This window comes from Aphelocoma coerulescens, chromosome 17, assembly GCF_041296385.1.
Source record: "Aphelocoma coerulescens isolate FSJ_1873_10779 chromosome 17, UR_Acoe_1.0, whole genome shotgun sequence".
Taxonomy (NCBI): Eukaryota; Metazoa; Chordata; class Aves; order Passeriformes; family Corvidae; genus Aphelocoma; species Aphelocoma coerulescens.
Genome location: NC_091030.1, coordinates 1,124,039 through 1,140,007, shown reverse-complemented (window position 1 = coordinate 1,140,007; position 15,969 = coordinate 1,124,039). Strand labels below are relative to the sequence as shown.

Here is a 15,969-nt window from a genome sequence, read left to right as displayed (position 1 = left end):
CTGGGAAAGGGTTCCCTGGAGGAGAAGGAAGGATGCAGGAGCTGGGGAGCATGGGAGAGGGGCAGAGGCTTTGGAGGGAGGAAGGGCTGCGGGGCTGGTGCCTGGACACGGGTGCTCCACCCCTGATTTCCCCATCCCATCTCTCCCAGGAACTGTCCCACGGAGATCATCCTGCTGGTGTGGAGGCTGGTGCCTCAGGTGAAGCCGGCCCACGAGGGCATGACCCGCAGGTCCTCCTGCAAATCCACCTACGACCTTCAGTCCCCTCCCAACAAGCGGGAGAAGAACGGCCCCGCGCAGGCGGAGCAGCGCCGCAGCTGCCACATCCTCTACGATGGCACCGAGGGGCTGGGGCTGCACACCTGGGACAGGTACACGGAGCTGGGCAAGCGGGGCCAGAACACCCTGCCGGCCCTGTCCCGGGTGCCCTCGGCTGCAGACCAGAACTACATCATCCTAGCTCCGCTGAACCCCGGCAGCCAGGTAGGGCTCAGGGGCTGCACGTGGCTCAGGGCTCTGTGCTGCAGCCTCTCCTGGCCCCTGCTTCAGCCTTATCCCGCACCATCTCTAAATATTTGTGAGAGCCGTGCCAAGTTTACAAGCCACACCTCTGTCCCTCGGTGGAGCTTTCACAGTTTTCCTAAAATATTTCCCTGCTGCCTCCCCTCAGGGCTCGCCCTGGGGATATGGGGAGGATGTGGGGAGCGTTCCCGCTGCACACACCACACTGCAAGTCATGGCTCTCATTTTCTGCTGCAAAAATGGTTTTTCCCCTCTCTGAAGTGCTTTGGCTTGGCTGGGTTTGGCATGTTAAGATCTGTAGCTGTTGTCACTGCACCTGAGGGCTGCTGCAGGTGACCGTGTCCCCTCTGTCCCCTACAGCTGCTGAGGCCCGTGTATCAAGAGGACAGCACTACTGTGGGTAAGTTGCCCCTGTGCTGGGAATGCTGCTCAGAGCACCCAGCTCTAAGCTGGTCTTCCTGGCACCCTCAAATCCTTGTCCTGAGCCCTGCAAAGTGCTCATGTTTTGAGGGCAACAGCAGCAACCTGGGGCTCTTTGTGGGATCATCTTCCCACTGTGGCTCAAACCTAAAAGCAGAGGTGGAACTGGGTGAGCCTCGTGTGAGAAGGTCTGTGGGAGCTCACAGAGGGCTGCTGGGGACTTTCCATCAGGGGCAGGGTGAGAACATGAAGCGTGAAAGCTCTGAGCATCGTAGTTCCCCACGTGTCGTGGGCCCGTCCATGACATGTTTCCCTTCCCATCCATGAGGCCGTGCTGGGAGAGCTGATCCCCTGCTCTGAGGTTCCCTTCAGTGCTACAGCAGTGAGGGTGGCTGTGGCTCAGATCAGGGCCAGCAGCAGTGCACGTGGTTCTGCCAGATTTGGGGAATATTCAAGCCCTGGGCTGCTGCAAAGTCTCTGGCAGTCTCTGGGCCAGCTCTCCCCAAAAAACCTTTGAAACATAAACTCATAAACCATACCTGTGACAGGTGTGCTGGGTTTTCCGGGAGCTCCCTGGGGATGGTTGGACTTGTGGGAGGAGTGGGCTGAGGTGGGTGGCAGGGCTGGGCACTGCAGGAATCCAGGTCCATGTGGAAATGCCTCTTGTCTGCTCATGGATTTGGGAGCTTTGGGAGGCTGTGCTTGCACCCTGGCCTGTCTGGATGGCCTTAGCATGAGCTGTGTGTCCCCAGGAGAGCTGAGCTCTTGTAGGAGTGTGTATCCCTCAGCATTCCCTCTCTGCTGAAGGTACAGCTGGAAAACTTGGTGCTGTCTCTAAGGTGGGGCAGTGTCCATGGAAAGCAAAGTGTGGGGCTGGCAGAGCCATGGGGGGAGTGCTGGGGAGCAGGAGGGAGCAGTGTGGGTGCCAGACCCCCGTGCCTCAGGTGTTCCCAGCCCTGGAGCTCTGCAGCCAGGAGTTTTCCACTCTCAGCTGCAGGGGATGTTTTGTTCCATGGATAATTGCAGCTCTTTCCTGCTGTTTGTGGATCTTGTAAAAAGATGAGCTGGGCCACGGGGACTTGTCCTTACAGTGGGGTGGGATTTGAAAGGCTTGGGCTTCTTCCCATAACAAATTTTGGATTTTTCTGGATTTGTTTTTAATTATGCAATGTTAAGTTCAGAGGCAGGAAGGCATTGGTTAACGTGAGCAGGGATGAAGTGTGGCAGCACAGAGCTGCCCACCCAGTGACAGGAGCTGACATTTGGGTGTGTTTCTGTGCCTGGACTTGTGCAGGTGATTATTTCCTCTGATAAAACGAGGTGATTCAGGGATAAGAGCAAAAGCAAATCCTGAACAGCCCAGACAGATCTTATCTGCCCTGTGCTGAGCTGTTTCTTGTGCCCCGATGTTATCTGGCAGTGCAACCATGAAAAAGGGAAAAGGGAAAATGTCAGGATTAATGCACTTAGAGGTGGAAACAACCTCTTAGGTCACGAGGGTCCCCCCCAGCAAAGGCAGCTGCTACAGCAGCAGTAAACAGCAGGGCTGGCTTCCCAGCCCAGCGCTGGCTGGCTCTGCTGCCTTTATCTGGGAGTAAATGTGCCATTTCCTAATACTTAATGGAATATGTAATGCTAGGCAGGTTTGTGTGTTTGCTTTGGATGAGACCTTATCTGCCCCGGGCCGTGGTCAGGAGGGTTTGGGCTCATTCCTGCCTGGGAAGGTTCTGGGCATCCGTTACAGCAGGAGGGTGAAAAGCTGCTGTGGTGGGAGCAGGAGCTCCGGGGGGGCTGCAGGGAGGGAAGGAGGGTTGCTGGGGGTCCCCAGGGAGCTGCAGGAGGGATGCTCGTTCCTTTTCCTGAGACATCCCTGTGGGGGAGAAGGAGAACACTCCAGCTCTTCACCTGGATATGTTCAATCTCAGGGGAGAGCTCTGCCTGCAGTCCCGAGCTGGCTCAGTTCATCAGCTACGGGAGGAGGGAGGAAGGAAATATTTTGATTGTTCAGTGGGGTTTCTTTTGAAGAAAACATGAATTTTTGGTTAGAGAGCCATTCAGCTCCTGTTGGAGCTGTTGCCTGTGAGTTTTAGGGCAGAGCACAGGTTGCTGGTGTCCAGCAGGACGTGGTCTGGGCTCTGCTGAGCAGCTGAGGTGGGAGTGTGCAGCTTCCTGTAATCCCTGCTTTGAGTGAGGATAACGCTCTGCAGGGAGGAGGGACAGACTGAAACCCAGTGAGGCTGCTCGGACCTTTTCCAGCCCCAGAATGTAATGCTGAAAAGCAGAGGATGATGTGGTGCCAGCCTCATGAACAATGAGGTCATCCTTTATAAATACCCCCAATGTCCGAATAGCCATTGCTGGCAGCAGCAGGGATTGATCCCAGCCACAAATGTGTTTATAACTTCTGCCTCTGTCTCTGACACCTCCAATCTCAGTATCTCCTGAAAACTGGGATTAACCCACTGCCCCTTGTCATGACATTCCTGCACTTTGCTAACTTCCATGCCCAGAATCCAGAGCAGGCAGCACTTGTGTGGATAAAAATGTCCAAGTCCCTCTCCAGCTCTCCTGGAGCCCCTTTAGGCACTGCCAGGAGCTCTGAGCTCTCCCTGGAGCCTTCTCTTCTCCAGATGAACACCCCCAGCTCTCCCAGCCTGGCTCCAGAGGGGTTCCAGCCCTCAGAGCAGCTCTGTGGCCTCCTCTGGACCTGCTCCATGTCCTTCCCGTGCTGGGACACAGCTCTGCAGGTGGAGACACACAAGGGCAGATCAGAGGGCAGAGCACCTGGTGGGATGTGCTGGCCTGAAGCAGAGCTTGCTGTGGCCTCCCTGGGGTTCTTTTTGTCCTTTCCCAGCCGTGTCTGTGCTGCTGGTGCCACCCACTGAGGTCCTCGGGTCACCGAGCGAGCAGCTCTGGAGCAAAACCACCCAGGGGCAACTCGTTTCCCATTAGAAAAAATGGATTCAGTGCTGTTATTCCATGAATCCCTGGGACTCCTGGATAGCTGAGTGATGCCTGTCCCTGCAGCTCTTGGCTCCAGCGGTTCCCCCAGGATTTCCGTTCCCTCCTCCAGCCTGGGAGAGCAGGACTGAGCTGGAGCAGGCAGAGCTGGAGCTCTCTCCTCATCCTGTGTTTCCTTCTGCCTCCTCTGTCCATCCAGGGAATGCCTGTAAAGGGAAATCCCACACGGGCTCTGGGAGGAAATCCAGGCTGATGAAGACTGTGCAGACCATGAAGAGCTACGGGAACTACCAGAACTGCACCATAGTGAGGCCCCACATCCCCCACTCCTACGGCACCTACGTGACCCTGGCTCCCAAAGTGCTGGTGTTCCCCATCTTCGTGCAGGTCAGTGCAGCTGGGAGGGGGCTGGGATGTGCTCAGTGCCCAGGCTGGGGCCAGGCAGCCATGCAGGGACCTCTTTCCCAGCAGTATCTCCCATGAATTCATGGATCCCTGTCACCCTCAGCTCTCCTCTGGAGCTGGCTGTACTTGGCACAGTGCTGGGGGCTGTCTCAAAGGGAATTGTGTCCTGCCCAAGCAATTCTCTGTTGGATTTTTGTCTCCTTTTCAGCTTTCAAATCTGGCCCTCAGTGCTTGCTTGAGTTAGGAGAAGGTGTCCCAGCTTTTGGGCTTCAGAGCCAGCTTTGGAATTGCAGATCAGTGTGGTTCTTCTTGAGGTTCTTTGTGCAGTTGGTGTGCGAACAAAGGGGTTTTAGTTTAGCTGGTGGTCGCACTAAAATCTGGGCACCCTGTGCCAGGGCCTGCCCACCCTCCCAGGGAACAATTCCTGCCCAATATCCCATCCAGCCCTGCCCTCTGGTAGTGGGAAGCCATTCCCTGTGTCCTGTCCCTCCATGCCTTGTCCCCAGCCCCCTCCAGCTCTCCTGGAGCCCCTTTAGGCCCTGGCAGGGGCTCTGAGCTCTCCCTGGAGCCTTCTCTTCTCTCGGTGAACACCCCCAGCTCTCCCAGCCTGGCTTCAGAGCAGAGGACAAGGATGCAGAGCAGTAATGGCTTGACAGGGAATGTTCTGCCTCCACAATTCCATGTTTTAAGAAAACAGCCCTGAATTTGGTGGTAGTAGCTCTAACTCCCTCTGTGTCCTTCATTTTGTCCTTCATATGGCCAGAACCCCACAAAATCTCATCCTCTCCATATGTTTTAGTACACTGCTGATGAATCCCTTCCTTTCTGAGCCTGTGGAGAACCCTTGGTCCTCCCCTGCCAGTGGCAGTGTCACCTCAGCTCAGACTGGTGACTTCCTCTGGGCTGAAACCATGGTCCTTGTTCCCTGTGGCTCCAGCCTGAGCCATGGCCTGCCTGGGGCCAGTGTGGGCTGGGCTGGAGCCGGGGGCAGGTGTTTGGTCACCTCCCTCCTCCCCGATGGCACCTGGGTGGGTGACCACTCACCTTGTGCCCACCTGCCTGGGCTCTGCATGGGCGGCCTTTGGGAGGAACACAGCTGGCAGTTTCTGGCTCCTTACTCCCAAAACTCATCTTGGATTGTGCCTGGGACTCTGCCACTTCAGGAGCTGGTTTTTCTCTTTGCACTGTCTCATCTGCAGGGCCCCGTGCAGGTCCCCTCTTGTTCCCACTGTGCTGCTCCCCAGGGTGGTCCCAGGCTGGCGGTGCAGGGTTTGTTCCACCCTCAGGACACCTGAACCTGTCCCATTCTCCAGCACTGACTGGGGAGCTGGGTGTGGCACGGGAAGGGACAGGAATTCTTAAAAGTTGCAGTAAGAGTGATCCAAACCATCGGGTACAAATGTTGGTGGCTGAGGGACGCGGGGACCTGACGTGCCAGCGCTGTGGTTGTGCTTCCTGCTGACAAACACCCGTAACCCCCCCGTGCAGAGCAGCCCCTGAGCAGAGGCAAGGGCTGGCTGTCTTTTCACAGCTGGGCTGACGTAGGTGTGAGTGCAAGGCTTTGTTTTCTGCTCTCACTGGACTGCGGACTTTGTGTCCCTCTGAGCACAGTGAGGGGTTGCTTCTCCCCGGGTGAGTTACAGCTCAAAGTGAAGACAGAGTGGGTTTGGTGGGTGGAAAGTTTATCTCACAAACCACGCTGCCACTGGAAGGTTTGACTGTTTCTTTTGTTTTCTTTTCTTTTTTTTTTTCTGTCCCAATGCAGCCCCTGGATCTTTGCAACCCAGCCCGGACTCTGCTGCTGTCGGAGGAGCTGCTCCTTCACGAGAGCAGGAACAGGACTACACAGGTAAAACTGTTCCTTGTTGTCTGAGCTCTCCAAACCTGCTCTTCTGCTGTCTTATACAGAGGATTGAATTATAGAATCACCATGGTTTGGGTTGGGAGGGACCTTAAAGCCCATCCAGTGCCACCCCTGCCATGGGCAGGGACACCTCCCACTGTCCCAGGCTGCTCCAAGCCCCAATGTCCAGCCTGGCCTTGGGCACTGCCAGGGATCCAGGGGCAGCCACAGCTGCTCTGGGCACCCTGTGCCAGGGCCTGCCCACCCTCCCAGGGAACAATTCCTGCCCAATATCCCATCCAGCCCTGCCCTCTGGCACTGGGAAGCCATTCCCTGTGTCCTGTCACTCCATACTCTTTTCCTTGTCTCCAGCTCTCCTGGAGCCCCTTTAGGCCCTGGAGGGGGCTTTGAGAAGGGACTGGAAGGGACACCTCATTACATTGAGAAGGGAAATGTTTTGTTGTGCTGTAATTATATTGATGTGATCCTTGGAAAGACTTGTAGTCAGTTTATTGTGGGATGAACTAAAGATCAAAGCTCTCCTGTGCTAGAAATCAGCTGTTGTTCCTGTTTCCTTTGGGCTCACAGAGAGGAACTGTGGGTGGCAAACACACATCAGTGGCAGCCCAGCAGACTCAGGAGGAGGGGGTTTAAGGATATTTTGTGCCAGGTTAGAGAAGCATTGAACGACAGAATGGTTCAGACACCTCTGGAGGCCACCCAGTCTCACCTCCCTGCTCAGGCAGGATTCCCTGGAGCAGTCACTGCCCCAGGATTGTGTCCACATGGCTTTGCAGCATCTCTAGGGAAGGAGAATCCACAAACTAGAACTAGACAGAGAACTTGCTACAGGTGTCCTCAGAATTTCTGTTCCTGAAACAGCTCACATGTCCCGTCCAAATTCCTCTCGTTCTTCTTACTTCAGCTTTTCTGCCACGTTGTTGGAAAGCTCCTAGAAGTCTGGGGGCTTTGGCACCCTGAGGATGTGACAACTTTATAGAGTTTGGATGTGTTGATCACATTTGCTGCTGGCTCCACTGGCATCCAACTGCAAAGTCTGCAAAGCCTTGGAATTTGGGAGAGAGGCAGAGCCCACTCATGCACTGCTCACCAGGGCCATTTCCTTTGGGGCAGTTTCAGAGGGTCTCACCACTGCACAGAGTAATTTGGGGCTGAATTCAGCTGGAGTGAGCAATGGGTCATCTTCACAGATCTCTAAAGGAAGTTCTATTTCACTTGTTCCGGTTTCTGGGTGGCCAACAGCAGAAGCCCAGGGCCACTTCCCATCACTGGCCAGTACAAACCAGTACAGGGTTGTGCTAAGAGACTTATCTCTCTGGTTTTCATGGTGTAATTCATCCCTTGCTTTGACTTGAATTACTTGAGGTATTTTTCTGCCAAAAAGTACAGGAAAGCAAACTGAAGTACATGAAAGCAAATTGAAATACATGAAAAATTCCATGATTGATTAGAGGAAAATGTCTCAGGGAAAGCACTCTGCTTATGATGCTCCTGGGATGAGCGTGGAGCTGAGAGAGGATTTCCCAGTTGGAGCTGGTGCCAGGAAAGGGCAGGATGCTGGCCAGGAATGTGAGACAGCGTTTGGGAATGCTGGTGCCCTGGGGCTGTGGTGTCTGGGTGAGCTGGCACAGGGCAGGGCAGGAGGGGCTGAGTCAGGGGGGTGAGAACAGACCTGTGGGGAAGGGAAACACCCCGTGGTGCTGAGCCCGTGCTGGCAGTGACCCTGGAGGCAGCAACACCAGGATGTCACCCCTGGCCCTCGGGAAGGGCTCTCTCAGGTCTGAGTGCGTGGCACAGCCATGGAAGGCTTTGTGGAGCTTCAAGGAAGCTGTGCAGGTCTCTCTGGGATGCCAAGCTCCTGTTCTCCAGCAGAGCAGGGCTGTCTGCTGTGCTCCTGCTGGGCTGTGAGGGGAGAGAACCTCTGGAGCCAGCAAGACCTAACCAGCCTGGACACACCAGAGCTGCCCCTGGTGCAGGAGGGCTCCCACTCCTCTCTTTGCTGGATTTGAGTTCTTTCCCTCTCCAGCCTCCTCTGATGCCTGGACAGAGCTTGTCTTGTGTCCAATCAGTCCCTTTTTCCTTGCTCCATATGGTTTTCCATTTTCCCACTGCTCTTCCCACCCAGCTCCTCTCAAACTGGGCTCTGTGGTTTGCAGGACCGAGTGGCTTGAGAGAGGAGGGCCCAGGTGAATTTGCTGGAGCTGGAGGTCCTGCTCCTTTCTTTTTTCCCCAACCCTCCAGAATCATTTCCCTGTGGCCGTTCCCACATCAGGCACTGCATCCTTGTCCCTGAACAAACTCTCTCCCATCTCCTGAAGGAGTCAACCTATCTCTCTGGAGGCTTGCCAGGGTCTGTCCTTTCCCTGACCTTACCTCTGGGGCAATCCTTATTCAGGCCTTAATCACATCCTGTCTAGACTTTGCTACGATTCCCGCTTTTATGGTCTCCTGAAATCCCTCCAGCCCATGGAGTGCCAGAGGAGCCAGCGGGCGATGGCACACGAGGTGTCCAGCGTGGGCTTTGGCCTTGTCCATCCATCTCCAATGGACCTGGAGGCCTCCCAAAGCCCTGTGTCTGCCCAGCATGGGCCACGCTCTTCCCCTTCTCATCCCTCCATTCTGCCACCCTGGCAGGTCAGGATGGGCCTCCCTGGAGTCCTGAAACCTCATGGATGGGCATGGCCAGGTCTCTCTCCTCTCCTCTCCTCTCCTCTCCTCTCCTCTCCTCTCCCTCTCCCTCTCCCTCTCCCTCTCCCTCTCCCTCTCCCTCTCCCTCTCCCTCTCCCTCTCCTCTCCTCTCCCTCTCCTCTCCCTCTCCTCTCCCTCTCCTCTCCCTCTCCTCTCCCTCTCCTCTCCCTCTCCTCTCCCTCTCCTCTCCCTCTCCTCTCCCTCTCCTCTCCCTCTCCTCTCCCTCTCCTCTCCCTCTCCTCTCCCTCTCCTCTCCCTCTCCTCTCCCTCTCCTCTCCCTCTCCTCTCCCTCTCCTCTCCCTCTCCTCTCCCTCTCCTCTCCCTCTCCTCTCCCTCTCCTCTCCCTCTCCTCTCCCTCTCCTCTCCCTCTCCTCTCCCTCTCCTCTCCCTCTCCTCTCCCTCTCCTCTCCCTCTCCTCTCCCTCTCCTCTCCCTCTCCTCTCCTCTCCTCGTTGCCAGCACCCTGCTGTGGTGGGTGACTGAGTTTGGCCAACACAGTGGCTTGACCCAAAATCTACTCCTTGGCACAGGTGTTTCAAACTCGCTTTCAGCTTTTTTTAGACACTTCAATCATGTAATTCTATTTCCAGGATTCCCTATTGAAACCTGCATGGTGTTGAAGTGATTTTCCTGCTGATCCCAGTCTTTTTCCTGCCCTTTAAACTTCCACGGGTAGCAGGTCTTCAGTTTCTTTCCTCCCTTTCCATGTGACCATTTGCTGATCATGCTTTTATCTCCTTCACTTTGGGTTGCTATTCCCCAAATCCCTTCAGCATCTCTTCTTTGGGGTTGAGGGAACTGAGGTGGCACCAGACACATCCCAGAAAAGCCACCTTTTGGCACAAGGTGGGCATGGGATGAAGGTTATAGTGCAGTTTGTACCTGGTTATTCCTTGTATTACCAACAAGACCAGAAGGAATGAAGAGGGTGGATGTGGGCGCTGGGCCAGCAGAGTGTTGAGAGCAGAGGAAGAGATTTTCCAAATAACACAGAGAAGAGCAGCCCCTCCCTGGTTTCATTGTCAGCTAAAGCTCCACCAGCAGCTTTGTACTTACTGAGAATCCCACAAAAAAGAACTTGCACTGCGAGGAGAAATCTTGTGGCAAGGGCTTGGTTTTGAATTCGGAGCCAGGTGCTGCTGCCCTGATGTGAGGCTCCCCAGCATGTGATAACTGTTACCCAGCCTGTCCTCCTCAGGATGTGTCCATCAGCCCCTGGGCAGGGACACAAACTGTGCTGGCAGCGGGGACTCGGTCCCTGTGGGGGCAGAGTCACCTCTTGGTGCTCTCTCCCACCCCTCTGGGACTCTGGGTGTCTCCTTTTGCTCCTTTTAGCGTTGCTAAAAGGCCACACACCCTTCCTTGCTGTGGCTCAGTGTTGCAAAGCTTTCCCTTTGCTGTGGGAGGTTTTGGGGGGTACCCCAAGGGCCTCACGCTGAGCAGGTGTGGCACCCACTGTGCCACTGTGCCAGGCACTGTGCCACTGCCACATCGCAGCTGTCCCTGGCATCTCTGGTGACCAGGGACAGAGGGAATGCCTGGAGCTGTGTCAGGAAGGGTCAGGCTGGAGAGCAGGGAAAGGAGAGCAGGGAAAGGTTCTTCCCCCAGAGGGTGCTGGGCACTGCCCAGGCTCCCCAGGGAATGGGCACGGCCCCGAGGCTGCCAGAGCTCCAGGAGCGTTTGGACAGCGCTGCCAGGGATGCCCAGGGTGGGGCTGTTGGGGGGTCTGTGCAGGGCCAGGAGCTGGATTTGATGGTCCTGGTGGGTCCCTTCCAGCTCAGGATATTCTATTATTCCATGGTTCTGTGATCTTTGAGGTTTTCTGTGTGCCCCAGCTCCTGGAGGGCAGGACGGGCTCACACCTCAGCTGCGGCACCAAGCTGCTCATCCCTGGGAGGCTTCTGGGTCTAGGATCTCCAGTGCAGTGGAGAAGCTCATTCTCATATTAAAGGTCTCATTAATCTGAACTGATTGGACTGAGGACCTCGGGCAAGACTTTTCCCCCTGGTCTGGAGTAGCTCAAAGCCCCTGGGACTCTTGAGGCACTGCTCGAGCCCAGCTCTGGGCAGACACTTGGGCTGCTGTTTCCCTTCCACCCCGGCTGTGGTTTGAGGTGTCAGGGCTGTTCCCTGCAGCTGCTCTTGTGGGTCCTGCTCTTGTAAAAACCACACTTTACTTTCTCACTGAGAAAAATGAGAAGCTCCTCCGTGAGGGTGCTCAGGGTGATCAGATTTGCTTTCAGGCTGCAACTTCTGCAGTGTGCTGGGATTAGTCGGTGACTTATTCCCTCCTCCTGCTCTGATTTGTAACCCATGGAAGTGGGAAGTGACAGGAGGGAGCAGAGGGTGTGTTTGTGTGGCGTGGAACTGTCGGGCAGGTTTATCCCTCCTGTCGCAGGACTCCACAAGCCCCAGGAAGCAGCTGCCAGGTGAGGGGAGCCTCATCCAAGGCTTGCTGGGTGCAGCAGCAGCAATCAGCCCCTGGGAAGGGCTCTCTGGGCTCCCTGTTGTGGCTGCTGCCTCTCCCCAGGGCAGAGGACATTCCCAGGACACTCTCAGTGCCAAGAGATGAATTCCTCACAGCTTCTCTGCTGCTCCTGTGCCTCCAGGTGACTCTCTTTGTCTACTCTGACCTGCTGCTCTTCACCAAGGAGGATGAGCCCGGGCGCTGCAACGTGTTGAGGAACCCTCTGTACCTGCAGAGTGTCAAGCTCCAGGAGGGTGAGTGTCTGCAGCAGCAGTTGGAGGCATTTTGGGGCTTTTCTGGCTGCTAGCTGCCAAGGTTTGTGGCCAGCAGCAGGAGAGTATCCCACTGTCCTGCTGCTTCCAGTGCCATCCAACCGGTGCTTCCAGGTCATCCTTCCCTCCTATCGCTGCGTTAACCAGGCCCTGGGAGCTCCATCTCCTGGGACACCTCAGGAGCTCTCAGGCCCTTTCCAGGCCTTTTTGGGTGCATGTCCCAGGATTTGGGGTGCCGTTCCCCGGAGTCTGTTCCCCTGGCTGGTGTCACGCTGTGACAGCAGGGACTGGCCGAGGCTGGGAAAGGGAACCAAAGGCTTGAGGTTTCCCCTGTGGTGCCTCGTGGGAGTTCAGAGATTGGCTCCAAGGGTGGCTGGCCAAGCTCTGATGACCTTTACTTGGCTGCTTTACTTTGCTGCTTCTCTCTTCAGCCACCCACGGTTTCCCCGCTGCTCGCATCCTTCCCCCTGCTCACCCCTCTGGGGAGGAAAGAGCAAACCCTCAGAGCAGGGCTGGGGACCTTGCCCTCCCTCTCCACCTTGGCTGACACCTTTTGTGCCTGGCTGAGGGCTCAGAGAGAGCTCCTAGGGCAGGGGGTGACTAGAAATGGGTTATTTCAGGTCGAAATGCTGAGGCTGTACAAAAGACTCCCTTTAGCTCCTCGGGGTCAAAAGAGGAACGAGGGAATTGCTCTACCACGTCCTATTTGCTATGGTGGAGCCCCGTCTTGGCCCTGGGCCCAGTTTCACCTTGTTCCTTGTGTGGTGTGGTTGCTTTTGGGGCATGGGCTTGATTTATGCACAGTTACCTGACTGTGCCACAGCCCCTCCTCCAGCCCAGGCAGCTGTGCTGGGACCCCATGGGGAAAATCGGGATGAGACAGAAGGAAAAACTTTCCTGTCATGAGGTTGGTCAGATATTGAGTTGTCCAGAGAGGTTGTGGGATCTCCATCCCTGAAAGCATTCAGGCCTCAATGGGCACAGCCCTGATCCTGGGCGCTTTGGGCAGGGGATTGGACTCCAGAGCCCGCCAGAGAGGCCTCTTCACACTCAAATTACTCTGGAACTGCTGACTTTATACAGTCCTGTGGCCCTGACCAAAAGAAATGAATCCAGATCTGGGCTGCTTCTCCAAAAGGATCATTTTCTGGATGAATTTTGCTGCTTCCCGTGACTTCTCCCAGCTCAGCCATGAGCTCTGTGGATGGACTGTGTCTCTCCACGTGCCCCACGTTCTGAGCCTCAGTGCTGGACACCACAGGCTGCCTGTCAGCTGTTATTTCCCATTTCCAGCAACGTTTCTGTTTCCAGATGAATTCCCTGACCTATTTGGTGGGAGCAGAAACACAAGTGAGGGACATGGGGCACGACAGCCATGAGCCATTGAGAAAAGCCATTGAAGCCTCCCTGGGCTTTGTCAAGTGTGTTCTCTGCACTGCTTATTTCTAAGAAAGGGATGAAAGAAATTGTTCCTTGTTCAAGTGCCCTTGGCTGCTCCCAAAGGCTGGGGAATAGCTCTGCTCCTGTTCACCTGCTTGGAGAAATCAGCTCCCCTGGTGCTGCTGCTGGCTCTGCACCCCGAGGTCTGTTTGCAGCTCAGCACAGGACTGTGCCTCCTCACCTCAGGCACGGCGGGTTTCTGAGCAGTTTTCTGTCACTTATTTCCTTGTTGCCGTAATAACTTGGCTGGATCACGTCTGGAATAGCTTCCCAAGGCTCTCCAAAGGGGATGGAGTCCCTACAGCACCGATCCACCCCCCGTACGCTGACAATCCAGCACAGCTGGTGCCCGGGCAGCTCAAACCCTCCTGCTTCGGGCAGGGCTGCTTCACAGGCGGGTGGAGAGAGCGAGAAGATGTCTGTCCCTTTTGGCAGGGCTTTGCTGCCGCTCTCCTGAATGACTGAATGGCACATGAATAGGAACAGGCGTGTGGCTGCCTCCAACAATTGAGACATCTCCGGTGCGCTCAGGACCATTGTGCTGTTTCCTGTTCCTGCCGCTCGCCGCTCTGTGCGAAAGCAAATCAGTCTGATCTGCCTCACAATGCTCTGTCTTCCTGCTTTACAAGCCCGGCACGGCTGATGAGCACCACGCCAGCCCAGGTTCCCAGTGACACAGGGCTGGCTTCCTCACCAGACACTGTGGGAATTTCCACGCGCCGGGATCCTGGCTCCCCCCTGGGTGGGTGAACTCAGCTTTGGGACAGAGAGGAGCATTCCTTTATCTCCACGCTGGAGCCCCATCCCCAGCTGGGATCCTACAAATGAGGGCTTCTCATGTGCTGCTCACTGGCCTTGACCCTTTCCCCCTCCCAACCTGCAGTGTCGGGCAGCTCCAAGGGAGTCAAGGGCCGAGAGTGGGATTTGTGGGCCTTCTGTCCTTCCTTGGGATGCTGGGGAGCACCCAGGGCTTGCACCCTGCCACATTCCCCCAGGGACATGTGCTGCAGTGGGACAAGCTTGTCCCCTCCTGGCAGCTGGGTTTTCATGTGCTCAGCAGCCTCCCTCCCTTCCCACGCATCCAGGGCTGCTGGATGCAGTTCCAGCCTCGCTGAGCAGATCTGAGGCTCTGGGGGCTCAGAGTGCCTGCCCTCACCAGGGCATTGCCACAGCCCTTGGGCTGTGCAAAGGAGCAGGACCAGCTTCCCCTTTTCCCATCTTTTTGACCCAACACGAGGCACGCAGCTCCCAGATCCTGTGGGCAGTGGGTGCTTTCCATGGGCTGCACGGGGCAGTGGCAGAGCAGGGTGGTGCTGGGAGTGCTGCTGTGCTGGGTGAGGCAGTGTGGGTGTGCAGGACAGGGCTCAGCTGCAGAGGGGACGTGTCCCCACAGAGCTCCCACTGTGCTTCGTGCCCAGCCTGGCACAGGGACAGTTCACGTTCCTCTGGAAGCTGAGCCAGTCCCCAGCACAACACATCAGGAAGAGAAGGAAATATCTCCAAGTGAGTTTTTTCCTCCTGCTTATTTCCTTTCAGCTTTTCCCCAAGTTTGGCTGAGAGAATGTGCTGCTGTGCTGTTGTCATGAGAGATGTGGGGAGCAGAGCTGGGGATCATCCCACGCATCTGCCACCTCTCCAGTGCCAGGTTGTGCCTCTCCCGTGTTTTTCCTGGGCTCTGGGGCACATCAGGCTCTGCTGTTCCATCCTGATCCTCCAGAGACTTGAAAAAGTGGAAGGAATCCTGGCAAACCTGGTTTGTGGTGAAATCTGCACCCAGGTCTGCCCCGCCTGCCTCTGCCATCGCCTTCCAGCCTCCCCTGTGCCTCGCCAGGGATGGGCCCTGGCTCCAGCCCAGCTGCTGGCATGGGCAGCCAGTTTATTGCTAAAGTTGTCCCTAAAGGCTGGTAGAAAATGGGATTTAAGCCATTCCTTAGCTCAGACTGGCTCCCTGCTTTGTATGTCCTGCAGGCACTGAGCTGCTGGGCCATGCGTAGCAGCGAGTCTTGGAGGGACAGGGAACAGGAGTTGCTGGCTCTGGAGGTCGCTGGTGCCAGGATTCACAGCTCAGTGGAGAGGAATTTGGAAGGGAACTTAATTCTGGTGGGTTTGGAGCTTGTCAGTGTCTCTTTATTATCACTGTTACTGCAGAAGGAATCCACGGAGGCCCAAGAGGAGCAGGGTCAATAGACATCCAGCAAGGGGCTCCAGGCCACTTCTTCATGGGTTTCACACTGCCCAGGGAGTGACTCAAGAGGCAGCTGAGTCCCTCAGTGGGTCCCAGCTCTTACCTTGACATGTGGGCTGCTGCCTGCAGCGGGAGAATTATTTTCCTCCAGGGAACAGGGTGTTTCCAGCCCCGTGCAGAGCCTGCCCCCATCGAGCAGCTCAGGCTGCTGAAATGAAGCAGAACTTGTGCTGACACCACTTCCAGTGGGATCTGCAGCCATGCCCAGGCTGCAGCCCTGAGCTCCTGGCACAGATAATAGCATTAGGTGCATTTGGGAAGCAGCAGGAGCCAAAGGCCTGTGAAGGAGCCAGCCAGCTCCTGGAGATGGGGTGTCCTGCTCTGGAGAAGGGATGGTCCCGCTCCAGAGCCGAGGTGACCCTGTCCTGGGGCAGCTCTGTGTCCTCCTGTGAGGCTGGTGTGTGTCTGGAGCTGGCTTCCCTCGGGGCTGGGAATGAGGTGTAGGAACAGGAGCTTCCCTGTCAGCCCTCCTGGGAGCAAAGTGCCCACAGGAATAAGATGGGAGAGGCCCATCCCTGATTCCCAGGATGGCTGTGTGGGTGCTGCGGGACCTCTGCAGCCCCTGGGAAGCTCCCACAGGCTGCAGGTGCCAAGGCAGGTTGGGCAGCAGAGCCTGCACGTGGCCTGTGAATGAAACAAACCCTTTTCCAAAGGAGAAGCCCACGGGAGAATCCCTGACAGGGCAGT

The 15,969-nt window shown here is 56.2% G+C and overlaps 1 protein-coding gene across 7 annotated transcripts in view; it reads left to right on the top strand.

Annotated features, from left to right (window-relative positions):
- The window catches only part of RGS3 (regulator of G protein signaling 3), a 75,692-nt gene that overhangs the window by 15,855 nt on the left and 43,868 nt on the right, over positions 1 to 15,969 (top strand). For 6 of the 7 annotated variants that reach the window (XM_069031467.1, XM_069031468.1, XM_069031466.1 and 3 more), the window contains 5 exons: positions 150 to 483; positions 883 to 922; positions 4,103 to 4,290; positions 6,074 to 6,157; positions 11,468 to 11,579. In XM_069031467.1, the coding sequence (XP_068887568.1) occupies positions 150 to 483; positions 883 to 922; positions 4,103 to 4,290; positions 6,074 to 6,157; positions 11,468 to 11,579 (758 nt within the window). Of the gene's footprint in view, positions 1 to 149; positions 484 to 882; positions 923 to 4,102; positions 4,291 to 6,073; positions 6,158 to 11,214; positions 11,288 to 11,467; positions 11,580 to 15,969 lie in introns of those variants that run through there. The other variant, XM_069031470.1, reaches the window with a different exon arrangement.